Below are 12,351 nucleotides of genomic sequence, written 5' to 3'. Positions count from 1 at the left end.
GCATCTAAAGTGGGGATGATTTCCACTGAAGCATTTAAGGAATACCTTTGATATTACACAAGAAAAGTCATGTTGTGTCCTTATTCCATATAAACACACACTAAAATGCTTCACAGACACTTCTTCTATTTCTACAGGATTTTACAAAAGTCTTCACTGGTGTTTATCTTTTGTTTTCTTTTTTTTTGGATGTGAGTCTCAGTATCTGCCTGAGTGGGCTAAAGTCTAAATTATACAGTCCACATCTCCACTCTCTGGGGAAAACAATAGCACATATAAATAGGATCATAATCAGAGCTCTCTCTCTCCCTCTCTCTCTCTCTCTCTCTCTCTCTCTCCCACACACTCACGCTAGCAGGGATCAGGGCAGATGCACAACCACCAGGCTGGAGCGGCTCTGATCAGCTACTATGGAGCAACAAGCCCAAGCTCAGGATGGAGGCATGTGCAAGTTCGTGCAAAACAACTCTTGGAGCGTATTCATGAAATAGGTGTTTCTCTATTAAAGGGAAGCAAGGAAGAAAAAGAAGGGAGAGCGGCAGAGACTGTAAATCCACTCAAGTTTCTTTTTTTTTTGGAGGATGAAACTACTAATTCAGTCTGCAATAACACAAAGGTGAGTGTTTAAAGCTCCATCTTTATGTTTGTTCCCCCACAGGAAAGGACTTAGTCATAAGAAGTGTTTTAAGTTTATAATGATGGAACAATTGTGTAAGCTTTTAGCCCAGCGTATTTCCTTTCCTCACCCAAGTCTAGATCTCTTTAAAAGTGCATTATAAGGAGCTGCCACCTTCGTAGGCTCTGCTGCAGTTCTTCTTTCCCTGTTCTAACTAACTAATTAACTACCGAGAAAATGTTATCAATACTTAAACGAAACCCTGACGCTACTGAATAAGTCAACTGTAATAAATGTGGGCAGGGCAAACAGATAGAGGAAAAGATTTCAAAGGACTACATCATTTTCAAGGTTAGGATAGTATCCCGCTCTCACCACCCTCCTCCTCCTCCACCTCCCAGCTGTCAATTATTCCTGCAGGCTTTGGATTGATTTTCAGCACTGGATAGCTCCTGTGGCCTCAATGAAACGAACACACGTCATAGATGCAGCTTTGTTTGAAAACTGCCCCGTCATAACTTTTGCGTGCACTGTGTGAACCATTGATCGGCTTGTTAGACCTTCTCCTGCAGGGATGGACGGAGCAGAGATGGAAACTTAATCTTATATGTTTTTAATGTTTTAATGTTTTTAATATCGAAAGTGCTGATGCCATAGTTCAGTTGTCACTCAAATACCAGCAAAATTCATTCCCTTGAGTTTCAGACCCTGTTCATTATCAGCAGGATATCAAGTCAATCAAAGGCAATTGTTCAAGTGAAGTCAGAAGTCAGTGGTAATAAAATCAAAGTCCAGTTGCCAGTTTTTGTTTTCCTGTCAAGTCAAAGGTCTCAAGATTAATGACTAGAGTTTGGCTTCATCCACATCTCTATTACAGAGCAAAAATACAGGTGTGAGGTCATATAAACCAGTATGTTTATCTAATGCACTCTAAAGGGAAGTAAAAGTGAAGTGAGAAGAGTAATATTTTTTTCTGAAATGTACAAAATTGAAGCAGAAACTGAAAAGAGCAGAAGTTTAAAAATAAAGATTAGATTCCACCACTGCGTGTAATTAAAATTTACAGACAGACTGTTCATTGTTCATTCTCCAAATTGAACAGTGAAAATCACGACATAGTGTCTATTATAAAAGTGCTTTTATGATACAGATTATTGATACACTGAACAACCATCCACAAACTATCACAGCAGCTGCATCCTTAGAAAGGAAACCATTCTTCCCTTTTTTTTCATTTGCTTGAGCTGACTTGCCTGTGTTCATTATCGTGAGGTCCATGAAGCCGTGAGTCTGGTAAGCGCAGGGACGTTTCCAGGGTTTTGCAATTGGGGTGACACACGGGGCCACGAGGAACAGGGGCAGGGATGGGGCACAGGAAATCCAAATATTTAACGAGAATTAAAAGTCAGTGTAGAAAAACTGGGCAAGATTCTCTGCTTCATGCACAGCCTGTTGATGTTTGATGTTGCATGTCCTGTTGATGTTTTTTTTTGTGTGTGTGTTGGACACAGTAATTGTTTTAAAAGTGTAAAAAAAAAAAGTATGTAAATTTTTATTTAAGTAAAAGTTATATTCCTATATGTTTAAAAAACAAAACCAAAAACAAAAAACAAAAGTAAGAAAAAGGAGAATACCCTAGTAATCTTCTGATGGCACATGATCTATTTATTAAGGTTTATTTGCATCTCTGTAAATAATCAAATTCAAGGTCTGGTTAAAAATACAGAAAAACATTCATAAAAAATGTATTAAGAAAATTCCTTCACTTTAAGATGGTTCATAATACAGAATTTTTATGGAACTTTCTGCAGTGTACTTCAATCGCTTAATAGTGCACAAAAAGTTATACAAACAAAAATATTTTAATTAAATAAAGCAAACATACTCATTATGTTGCACATTTCAAAATCACATATATATTCTTATTGGATCATAATTAATGATTCATTGCTGTTGATCACTTTAGTGTTGGAGCTGTTGATTATTTTTTATTATCTTTACAATAAATTGTGTGAAGTAGAAAGTGCAGTTTTTGGTCATACAGTGGTGCTGGGCAATGTAATAGTAGCAGTATGCTAGTCCAGCAGCTGTTACCAGCACTTACTTTATCCACTGGCTTGTATATGTAGAAGACTATAATGCTTTTGTTAAGACTAAACCTTTTCAACAGTTTCAACTAGTCACTGCTTATTTCGTGTGTGTGTGTGTGTAGTCAGGTCTGCTGAGTGATCAAGATCCTATTTTTTTTTTTTTAACTTGGACAGAGTGTAGAGCCAGTGCTGTCCTCAGGGATATGTAGGTCCTTCTCACTTAAGAACATCTTGTACAGAAATACAGAAAAATAGAGGACAACAAAAAGAGAAAGTCACACCCAAAAGTGTGCCAGTTCTCTCGCACATTACTTTATAAAAAAGCATTTACACAGGCAGAAGGAAGAAATACAAAAACAGGGTGCAGAATACACGTGTGTGTGTGTGTGTGTGTGTGTGTGTGTGTTACCCTATTGTGGTGTGTAAATCTTCTAATTTTATGCAAATGGCATTACACTTTATAGTAACATCCTCTGATGTTATAATCTCTTCATCTTAATCTGTATTTTTTCCCACTCTTTGGCCACCTCACGTGACCTTGCAACTGTAAACCTTTATTTCTTTGTTTCTTTCCCTATTTCTTTATCTGTGTGTTTCTTTTTTCTCATTCCCCTCTTCTCATATGATCAGATGTCAGATTACATGATCAGATTACACAAAAGGGCTTAAGCCAGGTCATAAAGCTACTGCCATCCACCTTTCGTATTGTTGTTTGGATCTAGGGATTAAGGGAAGTAGTAATCTGTTATTTGAAGAGGGCTTCCTCCATCCTCTCCTCTGCATGGGATTATTATGTTGGAATATGAAAGTTTGGCTTGGCTGACGTAGTTGAATAAGAGCTACGTCACGCATGAGCATCCCTCTCAGAGTCTTTGACACAGTATTTAATAATAATATTAATCTTGTAGAGCTTTGTCATGCACTGTGCTGTATCCCTGTTGAGTTTTGGTGCGACTCTGTGGATGGCTCTCTCCTCTCTGTCAGTTTATCTCGTCCTGTCTCACAGGATAAATCATCATCACACACAAACACACAGAGCACAGCGAATCAGTCCCTTTGAGAGGACAGATGTTCCTATGGCGACAGCTAATACACTAACTATGATCATCAATTACTGTAGCTCTCTCCCTGGACTACTGTCAGCTGGGGAAAAGGGACCAGCATGCATAAAAAACAGTAACTGACTAATGATGAGGAATAAGAAAATAGAAGAGAAAGTACAAATATCCAAAAATGACATCGCGCTACAGTCCATTGTTTTACATAGAGGACACAGGAAAAGGTAGTGAACGGGTCTGTGGTAAACTTTTCTCAACTTCGAGGGGAAGCAAACCACTGATTGACATATAGCAGTGTAATAGACGGTTACCTAGGCAACAGGGGCCTTGAATGTCCATTAGTGACAAACGGTCAGGTTCAAAGCGATACATGAGAAGTGATCCACTTCCTGTGTGGACATGTGGACTGTGTTTCATATTCGTAGCTGATGGATGCGATTTAACATGTGTTACATGACGGTAAAGGCTCGTATTTAAAGTAAAGGGGTTGTTCAAACTCTACCTTATTTTATTTTTACTTATTTCGTAACTGGTGGAAACAAAAATGGGCCTGTATTTCATGATGTTTACCTCCATAGCTGTTTTGTTTGTGTTTTAGTAAGAACAAAGCTTGTTTTATGAAACTTGTAATGTTCTTTTATGTTTTTATTGTCATAGAGCAGAATATTTTTCTAACAGCCCAATAAAGTGACAGCATTTTCTGAAGCATCAGGAGTTTCGCCTGCACTCCTAGAAGGTGAACTTGGTTTTGTGAAACCACTACTTCTATAATCATTAAATACATTAAATTGTATTTAACTGCGTTCACTGAAAGATGTTTCTATGGCTTTGTCAAAATGATGATCACCATGGCAACAACACTATACTGCTGTGCTGTTCTATAAATACTGCAAGGTATTTCCCTTATTTTGGACACTATGTGAGCAAACAGATCAGCCAACGTGGCTCCAAAGGCTTAACTACAACTACAAAAAAAAAAAAGTTTTGTTGGGAGGCTAATAGTTTGAGAGTTATCATTTTTTTATTTTATTATATCCATGCGCATTCATATCTTCAAACCTTGTTGTAAATTGATTTTTTAATTATTTATTTATATTTTTGTGTACTGCTGTCCACTCTTTAAAAACTAAAATCTTCTTTATTTTTGACATTGACTAAAACTTAAAAACAAATGAAATAAATCATAATAAACTTATAAGTATAATTTTAATTTCCACCATTGTAATAAAAAGAAACAATCTTTAACCACTAAGGAGAGGCAGTTCAGTTTAATCTGCCGTCGAAGAAGTCAAGAAAACAGAAGTAATAAATGGATTTTGTGAATGTGGCTGAAGCACAAATATAAGGGAGGTGGAAAGGGTGAATTTGTGGTTCAAGGTGTCCTTGGGCAAGATGTTGAACCCCAGATTAGTCCTGATGTATCCATCGGAGTAAATGTGTGCATGAAAGTAAGAAATATCCCTAAATGTATAGAATAACATGCTTCATGAATGTGTGTATGAATGTGGCGTGGAGTTAAAAGCATTTTGAGTGCTCGCTTAAATGTGAAAAGCACAAGGGTATATGCACTCGCAGATAATTTAACTACATGTGCCTGTTCAATCCAAATGTCTAATCATCCAAATACATGGCAGCAAGTCCTTGCATTTGGGTATGCAGACACGAGCTAGATGCCCTGCAGAAGTTCAGCATGGTATGGTTGTGGCTGCTGTTCAAAAGAGAGAACAGCATTGGTTTCAAAAAGAGAAAATATTTGGCGAGTGGCAGTTCTCTGGTTGAAAATGCTTTGCTGATGTCAGAGGATAATGGCCAGGCTGCTTTGAGCTGAAAGAAAGGTAGTAAGTTAAATAACAGTCATTAAAATCAAGGTATGCAGAAGAGCATCTCTGAACACAAAATAAATGAAACCTGAAGAAGACAACATGTTGCCTCGTCCAATGAGTCTTAATTTAGATCACAGATCAGAATTTGGTGTCAACAACATAGTTGTGTCTTGCCTTGCATCAGTAGCTCAGGCTGCCATCAGTGGTGTAATGGTGTGGGGGGAATATTTGGGACACTTTGGGCGTCTTAGTACAAACTTAGCATCGTTTAAATGGCAAAGCTTACCTAAGTATTTTTGCAGACCATGTCATTCTGTTGGCTGCTTCCAGCAGGATAACACACCATGTCGCAAAGTTTAAATCACCTCAAACTGGTTTCTTGAAAATGGCAATGAGTTCCCTTTACTTAAATGGCCTGCTCAAACCAACAGAGCACCTCTGTGATGTGTTGGAATGAGAGATGAACGACAAATCGACAGCATTTGTGTGAAGTTATCATGTCAGTATGGCATTGTGTGTGTGTGTGTGAATGTCAGTACTAGTCAATTTACAATTTAAGATGAAATTATTGATATTTGGAAAAACTGTAAATCATCAAAAAACAAAACAAACTTTATCTTGAGAAGCGAAACAAAACTGCATGTCATGTAAAACTGCAAAGCCTAAAGAAGCAAATATAATAGCATTATTAATGACATGTTTCTGCTGACAAATCTAAACAAAATTTAGTCAAAATATAACAAATCTACAATAAATCAGGGCAACAAGAAAGAGTAATTTTCTCATTATAAATGCAGGCCAAACAGACCAGTCTGTGAACTGTGTCGTGCTCGCCTTAGCCAACAAATGAAGTCGTTGACACTCACATGGGTCTGACCCGTGTGGCATGGCATACTGCCTGACGTCTTTAAGAACTCCATAAGTAAAGGTTCCCTCCTCCAGCTGTGAGAGTTAAGATGATGTAATCATCTGCCCTATTGGGATTATCCAATAGAAGATCATCCTTTATCCAGCCACTGAGCAGCCAGTTCGTAACATCTGTCCTTGGTGTAACACGAGCGTGGAACCGTTGCATACAAGGGTTCATTACACGACATCCAATCCCATCAAAATCTGCTTGCGTGTGTGTGCTCATGTGTGTTAAACATGTGTTAAACATGCACATGTAGCGGTGCATGTGCTTGTTATTGACGTAACGGCGATATTGAACGGAGGCTTTTAAACTACAGTTGTCAAAAATTTTCCCAAGACAATCCATTTCGGCTCTTTCATTAATGCAGGCCTGTCGGCTAATTCACATCAGGCAAAGTGATTCACGTAAAATAAAACATAAACCACTAACGCCCTGTTGTGTTGCGTGTGACTGGCCCTCTACTGGTTATGCAACCCTGTGGTTTTTGTTGATCCCGGTTCCCGGTTTGCTGACATAACCCTGTCATCAGGCCAAAACAGTGAATCAATTGTTCCTCTAACAGTAGATTACCACTGATTCATCTCTTAAAACCTTTGTCCCTTCCACAGCCTGTCTGGTTTTCCACCCCTGGTTTGGCCTGAAGGTCCCTAAGGCTAATCACTAGCAAGGACCTAATTAATGTGCTGTCATTATACAAAACTGTCTGGTCTGCTCCATGCATTAGGAAAGGCCAAAGTTTGTGAGGGATTTTTGATTGTGAATTTTTGACCTTTTTTTATGGATCTATGGATGGTGGGCTGTGGGAGATTCTTGTCTTCTGTTTGTGTGTTAGCCCCCATTTGACGAGATGTCACTACTTTATTACGAATATTCACGGTCCAGTGAGAATCAGTCATACTATCTTCAGTGTCTCTGAGATTGCTTTAGGTTGTTATTCTCCATTAAAAAGTCTAAACTAGCGAAATTGTTATTTTTTATGTTGCTGCTTTTTCAATCTTTATTTTATCACATCAGAACATATTTGTGTGGTGAATTAATATATATTCACTTGACTCCGGATCTGCCCTTATTCCTTATGCCTTGATTTGGCTATGAACTGAAGATGCTGGAGGTTGGTTCATTGTTTAATGACCAACTATGCAGGTGTACCTAATAAAGTGTCCAGTGAGTGACAATGTAGACTGCGAGTGATAAACAGACAAGTGAAAATTATCCGAATGCTCAGTGTTAAAGAAATTCTCAGAAATTTAAATTGGTGCATTAAAATGTAATGCAGCAATCCTCTAGATTTGCCAGAGGAATGGTACAGAAGGTTTACAGTAAATCAACTGAATAATCTGCATTAGAGCTGGCAATAATGTTCATGAATGTTACTGAAGAAGACAGGACTGCCCATTTTACTGCTGACAGAATTTTCTATAATGTGATGGAATGACATGGGAAGGGGCAGTGGGAATCATAATCGTGTGAATAATATCATTGGATCATTAATTATGGATTTATTTATGTGTTGTATGATGTGTAGGTGTTGTATGATGGTTAATTCCTGGGCCCTCGGGGGCTATCATATTCCTAGGAATTCCCAGAAATTAGCTATGTTCAGTTTCCCCTCCATAAGTTGTTGCATTTTATATGCTGTGATCTACGCTCAAGTTTTTATGTATTCTCATATTCTAAAAAACTTCAGCACAGCTCCTCTTTGTCCTCTACATTCACAGAAAATGCACCAAGAGAGCACAGTGCTGATAACAAACGCAAGTCACACCTGAGCTCATACTGCCTTCCTGTTCAGCAACAGTACGTTAATGGTTGGAACTACCCGCCCCAACCTACATTACTGCCCCCGCAGATACAGCCTGATGATCACCGGTGCCATGGGAGCGGTGCGGGTCAACAGGTAAGAGGCAATGGGAATGAAACTATGTCAGTGGATGCAGCTTCTAGAACATTTCTTCCTTTCAATTTGGCAAAGTATGTCCATTCATTAGTAGCCTTTTAAATATAGATATATTAAAAGTAAACCACAAAATCAAAGCGTTAGATTGAAACAGATGCACAGCTTTACTCCAAGTTTTAAAAAATTGAATTACAGGATTTAACTATAGTTTAACTGAGTCTTACTAGATCACTGGGATATCAGCTTTTAGAACATTGTTTTTAGTGAGCCACAAAACTTTCTTTATTTTTTTCCATCTATTCACTGATATTTACAACAACTAACAAAAGATGATTACAAAAGACATCGCTGATGCCATGCAAACATGTAACTTTGGCCAAGAAACTCAGAGGCTTAATGATGCAAGGATTAGTACGGCTGCAGAATATAGATTAAAGTTGATACAGCCTGTATTTATATCTGCTTTTATATAACCTAGTCATACTAATATCTGATTGACAGCTTATTAAAAACTCAACACGTGCTTCTGTATAACACTGATCTGCAAATGAGTTACTGTTTGTGAAATTCCTAAAAAAGTGTAACATTTAATAAAGTAGTTTTAAAAAAGAAAAAAAGAAAAATAGTTGTACTTACTTGTTGCCATATTTCAATCCCAAGTACATAGAGCTGTTAGAGCTGCAGGTCTGTCAGGATTTGTTGAGGCAGCTTGGAAATTATTAAGTTTTTTAATTCCTGTCTGTGTCATGCGGGTTTATTCATTTTTGTTCGAACAAATGTAATCAGTCATTATCAGTCAAAGTTAGCTTGATGCAACCATTCATACTGTTGATACAGGTGGATGATAAAATCTAAAACAGCAGTTTTCATTTTAGGCTCCATAAACTACTAATTAAGAATTTAGTTTGACTCATTTTTTTTTTTGTTTCTTTCTAAGTTTTTCCTTCATTTTTTTCCAGATACAGCATCGTTTCCACAGATGAAGATGCCCTGAAGATCTCCAGCCTGGGCCTCCACAACGGACACAGTCCTCTGAGCCAGCAAACGATCTCCGGGGCCTGCATGCGAGGTGAGGAAGGAGGAGGGGGAGGAGGAGAGTGTCCCGGAAGCGATGACGGAAGAGGGGCTCTGTCTCTGAGGGTGACAAATGATCCGATTGTCCACAACAGCTGCCGAGCTTCACCTTCATGCCGCCTGGGCCTGGATCTGGGCATCGGGCGTGTGCGCAGTCGCTTTGTGAAGAAGAACGGCCAGTGCAACGTGGTTTTCAACAACATGGAGGATAAACCACGACGATACCTGGCTGACATCTTCACCACTTGTGTGGACATACGCTGGCGCTACCTCCTGCTCATCTTCACCACCACCTTCCTTCTGTCTTGGCTGCTGTTTGGCCTGATCTTCTGGGGAGTGGCATACGCTCATGGAGACTTTGACATTCGCATCCCTGATAAGGACGGAGATGCTCGAAGTAGCGCAGAGGAAGGAAAAACCGAGTGGCGGCCATGTATTCTCCACATCCAGGGTTTCATTGGGGCATTCCTCTTCTCCATAGAGACCCAGACCACCATTGGATACGGTTTCCGGTGTGTCACCGAAGAGTGTCCGTTTGCAGTGGTGACCGTTGTGGTGCAGTCCATTGTGGGCTGCATTATTGACTCCTTCATGATAGGGACCATCATGGCAAAGATGGTGCGGCCCAAAAAGCGGGCGCAGACCTTGCTGTTCTCGCATCACGCTGTCATCGCTCTGCGAGACGGGAAGCTGTGCCTCATGTGGCGGCTGGGGAACATGCGCAAAAGCCACATTGTAGAGGCCCACGTCCGTGCTCAGCTCATAAAGCCCTACGTGACTGCAGAGGGCGAATACCTCCCCTTGGAGCAAACGGACATCGATGTCGGCTATGATGACGGACTGGATCGGCTGTTTCTGGTGTCGCCGCTGGTTGTGGTCCACGAGATCAACAAGAACAGTCCTCTGTATAACCTGAACCGCAATGACTTGCAGAAGGAGGACTTTGAGATTGTGGTCATCCTGGAGGGCATGGTGGAGGCGACAGCTATGACCACTCAGGCTCGCAGCTCCTACTTAGCCAAGGAGATCCTTTGGGGTCACCGCTTTGAGCCTGTGGTGTTTGAGAAGGGTGATCGCTACCATGTGGACTATTCCCGCTTCCATAAGACCTATGAAGTGCCATCTACACCTATTTGCAGTGCCAGGGAACTGAACCAGATGATGGGTCACAGGGGGCACTCCTCATCCTCCAGCTCGAGCTGCTCTCAGTCCCCCTCACCGTTTGCTCCGAGGGCGAGCCATCGCCTACTGGGCTCACACTCTCCCAGTGCTTTCTGCTACGAGAATGAGGTAGCTTTGTGCTGTGGGGATGATGAGGATGAGAAGGATCCAAAGGAGCAGCTGGGCGATTTAGGTTTCAAGGAGACATTTGTGGAAGAGCAGAGAGTGGAGATGTTATGTGTTCTGGACACAGAAAATCAGATCAGCCTTGACAGACTACAGCCTGCTCTACCTTTATACATCAGCAGAGAGTCAGGAGTTTAATCAATGGTAATGACTGCTCTTCCATTTATTTCCTCTCTTTGCGTGCACCCAACCAAAGTATTGAACTCTTGTAAAAAATAAAAGACAGTGAACGCAATAAAGCACACATGTGGAGGTCTTGCGAAAATACACACAGCTTTTAGTTCACATGGTTTCAGATAATGCACACTTTCAGTGTAACATCAACATCTGTCGAACCGCACAGCTCACCTGCTTATAAACACGGTGACGAGGTAATTGTCTTCAATCACGAGTTACCCTGAAAATTCAATTGCTTACTTGTCTGTTTCTGTGTGACCTGTGTTTTAGGTGCAAATAAGCTTTCTGTTATTGATTTCCATTCATTTTTGTTTTTGTAAATATGATATAATTTCATTTTACTTTATAATGACTTGACATCATATGCAGATAGCTACAGGATAAAAAAAAATAAAATAAGCATGACGCAAATGCTTCAAACTTTAACACACTTGCTTTCTTTGTGTAAAAATAAATTACTTCTGCATTTTCATCTTCTGTCCTCTTGCCTGAATTCTGCTGCATTTCACATCTGATAAGTAAGCGCTTCTCTCTCTTTTCTTTCGAAGTTCATCACTGTATATTCTTTAGCGCTAACAAAGCACAGATGAAATCCAGAACCACACTATACAATTCAAACCTGTGCACACGATGAACGAGCACTTTACTCTTACTTTTTTTCAACAAACACAAACACTTTGCAACTGTGTGATGTTTTGTATGAACAAAACCACCTAATAAACAGCAGTATGTACTGTTATGACTGGAACTGCCTCTCGTCAGTCTCGAAATTATTTCACATTTTCAAATAATTTTACAGCTTTCGTGCCATTTACCACTTTGATCAGTCCAATTACAACATACTTTTAGCCTTATTATCTGTTGTGATGTTACAGGTGCTTTTCTATGAGAGAATACAAATGAGGAGTTTCTAAAAAAAATTAAAACCACTTCAAACTGCTAAAAACTGAAGCATGTTTAAAGCCTAGTGCAAAAAAAAAAAGAAAGAAAGGTTCATTCTCTATATTTGAACCCTCAAAACAACTTTATAGGGGCTTAATAAGCTGGTGATTTGCAGTGCCTGCGTCCATCTTTTATATACAGTCTATGAAAAGGGCTCTAACAAAGGCTTTGGGTTATTTGTTGCACTCTTTTATTGTTGCTATAAACTAAACTTACATTAACCTCCTAGGACCTGGCGTCCACATATGTGGACATTACATTTTGGGTTATTTAGACCAAAATACTTAATTTTGCTCTACAGGGGCCTGATATCCACTTATGAGGACATTATCCTGCTACTGTTCTATCGAAATTTTAAACAAATATCCTCATATGTGGCTCTTATTTTTCTTAGAAGCAAAAATCAGGTAAAAA

The 12,351-nt window shown here is 39.6% G+C and overlaps 1 protein-coding gene across 1 annotated transcript; it reads left to right on the top strand.

Moving 5' to 3' along the window:
* The first annotated feature begins 331 nt into the window (after window positions 1–331).
* LOC146385426 (ATP-sensitive inward rectifier potassium channel 12-like) lies at window positions 332–11,743 on the top strand. The gene is made up of 3 exons (XM_084931110.1): window positions 332–616; window positions 8,219–8,397; window positions 9,357–11,743. Exons 2-3 carry the CDS (start codon window positions 8,306–8,308, stop codon window positions 10,954–10,956), a joined length of 1,692 nt encoding a protein of 563 aa, XP_084787236.1. The 5' UTR covers window positions 332–616; window positions 8,219–8,305; the 3' UTR covers window positions 10,957–11,743.
* Window positions 11,744–12,351: the final 608 nt, after the last annotated feature.

The sequence above is a fragment of the Perissodus microlepis genome, chromosome 6 (genome assembly GCF_051167445.1).
Source record: "Perissodus microlepis isolate ML-2025 ecotype Zambia chromosome 6, ASM5116744v1, whole genome shotgun sequence".
Taxonomy (NCBI): domain Eukaryota; kingdom Metazoa; phylum Chordata; class Actinopteri; order Cichliformes; family Cichlidae; genus Perissodus; species Perissodus microlepis.
Note: the sequence above shows the minus strand (reverse complement) of the source record. Positions and strands in the feature narration are given on the sequence as shown.

What these genes read in the sequence shown, in the direction of transcription:
- LOC146385426 (XM_084931110.1), top strand. Translation starts at nt 8,306, where the DNA reads ATGGTTGGAACTACCCGCCCCAACCTACATTACTGCCCCCGCAGATAC. An exon ending in GGAGCGGTGCGGGTCAACAG is followed by an intron (nt 8,398 to 9,356) that starts GTAAGAGGCAAT and finishes ATTTTTTTCCAG; the next exon opens with ATACAGCATCGTTTCCACAG.